Consider the following 3,617-nt stretch of genomic DNA (forward strand, 5'->3'; position numbering starts at 1 on the left):
ATCCCCAAGCCCCAAATATTTAAATAATGTAATGTAAATAATGTAATTTCCGATAGGGGATCAATAAGAGTATAAATCACATTTAAATTAAATTAAATTAAATTAAATTAAATTAAATTAAATTAAATTAAATTAAATTAAATTACGGTTTTGTGTTGACGAGGTTAACCTGAACACTCCACCACGCCCACAACTGATGGTTATCAACATCTCGTAAAATTAGACACTTTTTTGTCATTATTACCTGTTTCTACAATAGGTATATAATATCTTTATTACTGCTATAATCGATGTAATCTGGCTATCGGAATGCCCTCTTCCGTTGAAAGTCACATTTCAGCAGAGAAAAGCCCCACTGTCCCCTTTTTTCCTTCCCTTTTTGTCATTGTTTTGGTTTTTCCCACTTCCCGTGAAGGCAGCGGGATACATCCAGTCAGCGCGCCGCAGCCGTTAGTAGTTAAATCATGCAAAGATGGCGGAGCTACAAATGCTGCTGGAGGAGGAAATTCCTGCGGACGAAGAGCTCTTCTGGACCGTTTACCAACCTGGAAAGAGTAGCCGAGTACTGCGAAAGCAACTATGTCCAGGTACATGTTAGTATTCAAAACCAGGTGTATAGTCAAGTAAATAATGACATATCGGGGTAAGTTAGCAAGGAGTGGCGGTTTGGAGATGGAAATGATGGGACGAACGTTATGACTGTTAGCTATTATATTGAAGATAAACCATACCGGATTACATTTTTAGAATGATTTATTTTGTGGCTAATAGCTTAGACCTCAACGTCAATTCGGCTTCTTAATATTCTACAAACACGTTTATTTGAATGGAAATTCAACTTTTAAACCTGAATGTGACTGTTGGAATGCCATACGTAATTAACTTATTCGGTAAAAGTTGACATTTTACGTAATTAGTTTTTTAATTGTTTTATAGTATAGTGCCGAATGAATGAGTGATTTGTGGTTAGTCATACTATTCTTGTAACATGTGTGACATTGTAGACAGCAGGGGATAATCAAACGGGTTCATTTCAATGGTAGTCTGGCGTGACACCTTTTTCCCATTTAGCCTGGGGGGGGGGGTCCCATTTACGGCAGCTATTTGCAATCTTATTTAAAAAAATTTGAATACCTAAAAACCTGTACATATTGAGAAAAAAACATGATAGTTACCAAGTAAAAGAATTTCTCCTTTATATACATAATGTTTTAATTAGAACTCATTCTGAAACTACAAAATTAGTTAGTTTAGCACTTTACAATTAAATTAAAGTTAGCGTCAACTTAACGACAGTTAAGTTTAGGCACCGAAATCAATAGTTCACTGTCGTGTTTTCTTCCCGTCGACCTGCAACTTTGTGTTTCTCTGTGTTGGAATTTCAACATTTTGCTGTTCTTTTTCTACACTTCTCAACGTTTTTGTCAATTTCTCTTACATTTTTTGACGTTTTTAAATTTGTTTTAGTCAATAAAAAAAAAAAGAATTGTCACTTTTGCCAAGGTTTTTGATTTTTTTGTCACTTTTTCTGTTTTTTTTGGTCACTTTTTCAGTGTTTAAAATAATGTTTTTGTTGATTTTTTTCCCTGCATTTTTGTAGTTTTTTTCAACATTTGTCACTTTTTCAACATTCTTTTTTATCATAGCTCTGATATAGAGGGTTTTGTAAACGGGTCAAATATGACCCGAGGATAACAGAAGGAATAAGATCAGAAAAATGATTGTGGTTGGGGTTAAAAAACATGAACATTTGTTTCCTGGTGAAAGGTTAACTTCTTCAGGACATGAACCCCCCCCCCCCCCCCCACCGGCCCAACCTGAACACAAGATCCAGATCCATGATTGCAGACTTCCAGATGTAATCACGTTTATTACCAAAGTAAGTTTTCAGTGTGCAGTACATAATGAATGCATTTACACATAGTTAACATTGTGTACGTATAGTTAACATTGTGTACGTATATAACATTGTGTACATTGTGCATTTGTTGTGTACAGTCAATAAATATGTTACATTAGGGAATAAACAATAAGGCAAAGTACTGCTACTGTTAAGACCTTACATTAAATACAGAATATATATAGTACAGTAGAATTCACACACACACACACACACACACAGACACACACTCAGACAGACACAGACATACACACACACACACACACACACACACACGCACACACACAGAGACAGAGAGACAGACATACACACACACACACACACACACAGATATAGTACAGTAAAACTGAGACACACACACACACAAACACACACACAGATAAAGATATAGTACAGTAAACGTCAGACAGACACACAGACACACACACACACACACAAACACACACACACAGTAAACGTCAGACAGACAGACAGACACACACACACACACACACAAACACACACACACAGTAAAAGTCAGACAGACAGACAGTCAGACAGACAGGTTTTTAGGCAGGGATGTCCAGATTGTTGTCTCCTCTCAGGTATCCCTCCACTTCCATTGTCATCAAAAACTCTGCAGGGAATAATATCACATCCACCTCTAAAGTCACCTTGTGCGTGCAGGCTTCAATAACAGTTCATACGTTATTCTCTCTCTGTTCATGCGCCATCTAGTGCTGGCTTCATAAATGACACCGTGAGATAAAGTCTCAGGCATTCACATTAGGTTAAAAAAGAAGCCATTTCCTCTCGTTCAGATCCATCCTGTTCTCCACCGTACAGCTGATTTATGGTGGTAGAGACGGGTATGGCTGCAGCCTGGAGCGTCCCACGTCATCCGTCCAGTCTCATGCGGTCCTGTCTCATGTCGAGGTGTGTCCAACGGTAAATTCAGAGGGTCAATAATTGCAAATAATTTTCCAGATGGAGTCACGGGTAAATTTGTGACCACATTTGTTGCAATCAATTGAAAAACGTTAAAAACTGTTAAAGTAACAATTTTGCCATACATATAATTTGCTCAATTCTGAATGTTATGGTTGTGTTGTTCCATATTAACATAGCCTCTGATTAAACCTGCATCAACAACGCAGCCATTTCTGCCAACTAACAGCAGGATTTCCTCAGGAGGGATAACAAGGATCAACAAGAACAAGAATACAAAAATCAACATGTTACACTCTTTCCAAGACACTTGTTAATTTTACATTCTATATTGTTTTCACACTTCACTGGGACATTGCTGCAAATACAGCTGCTTATCAGCATGGCGAGAGCATTCAACTGTAGCTCTACTGGCGCTGCCTCGGCTGTCGGGTCTTTGACACCCAGGGCAGAATGCGGTTGTATTTTTCTACCACCGCGGCCTCGACTGTCGGGTCTCTGGGACCCGTCCTGCATTCGACTGCGTATCTCTGCTGCCACGACCTTGGGCCAGAATGCGATTGAATTTTTCTTCCACTTCCGCGCCAGCGGTTCTTTTGTATTTTTTGTTGTATTGTGTGAAAGGGGGAAAGAAAATTAAAAACAAAACCCAATGCTTGACCTCTGTCGGGAGAGACATTCCTTCAATGGCTGCAACTTGGATCAAAGTTGCAGCTATAGAATTTTATTAGTTTGCCTATAATCTGCATTTATTTTATAGACGGACATATTTTAAGTGTTTTATTCATCA

At 38.3% G+C, this 3,617-nt stretch overlaps 1 protein-coding gene across 1 annotated transcript in view; it reads right to left on the minus strand.

The window, feature by feature from the left end:
* Positions 1–2,342: 2,342 nt before the first annotated feature.
* Positions 2,343–3,617, minus strand: part of tmem237a (transmembrane protein 237a) — a gene marked incomplete at its 5' end in the record, with an annotated part of 51,011 nt that continues 49,736 nt past the window's right edge. Inside the window, 2 exon segments of the mRNA XM_032511190.1 lie at positions 2,343–2,395; positions 2,426–2,516. Of these exon segments, the coding sequence (XP_032367081.1) occupies positions 2,449–2,516 (68 nt within the window).

This window comes from Etheostoma spectabile, unplaced genomic scaffold, assembly GCF_008692095.1.
Source record: "Etheostoma spectabile isolate EspeVRDwgs_2016 unplaced genomic scaffold, UIUC_Espe_1.0 scaffold333, whole genome shotgun sequence".
NCBI lineage: Eukaryota > Metazoa > Chordata > Actinopteri > Perciformes > Percidae > Etheostoma > Etheostoma spectabile.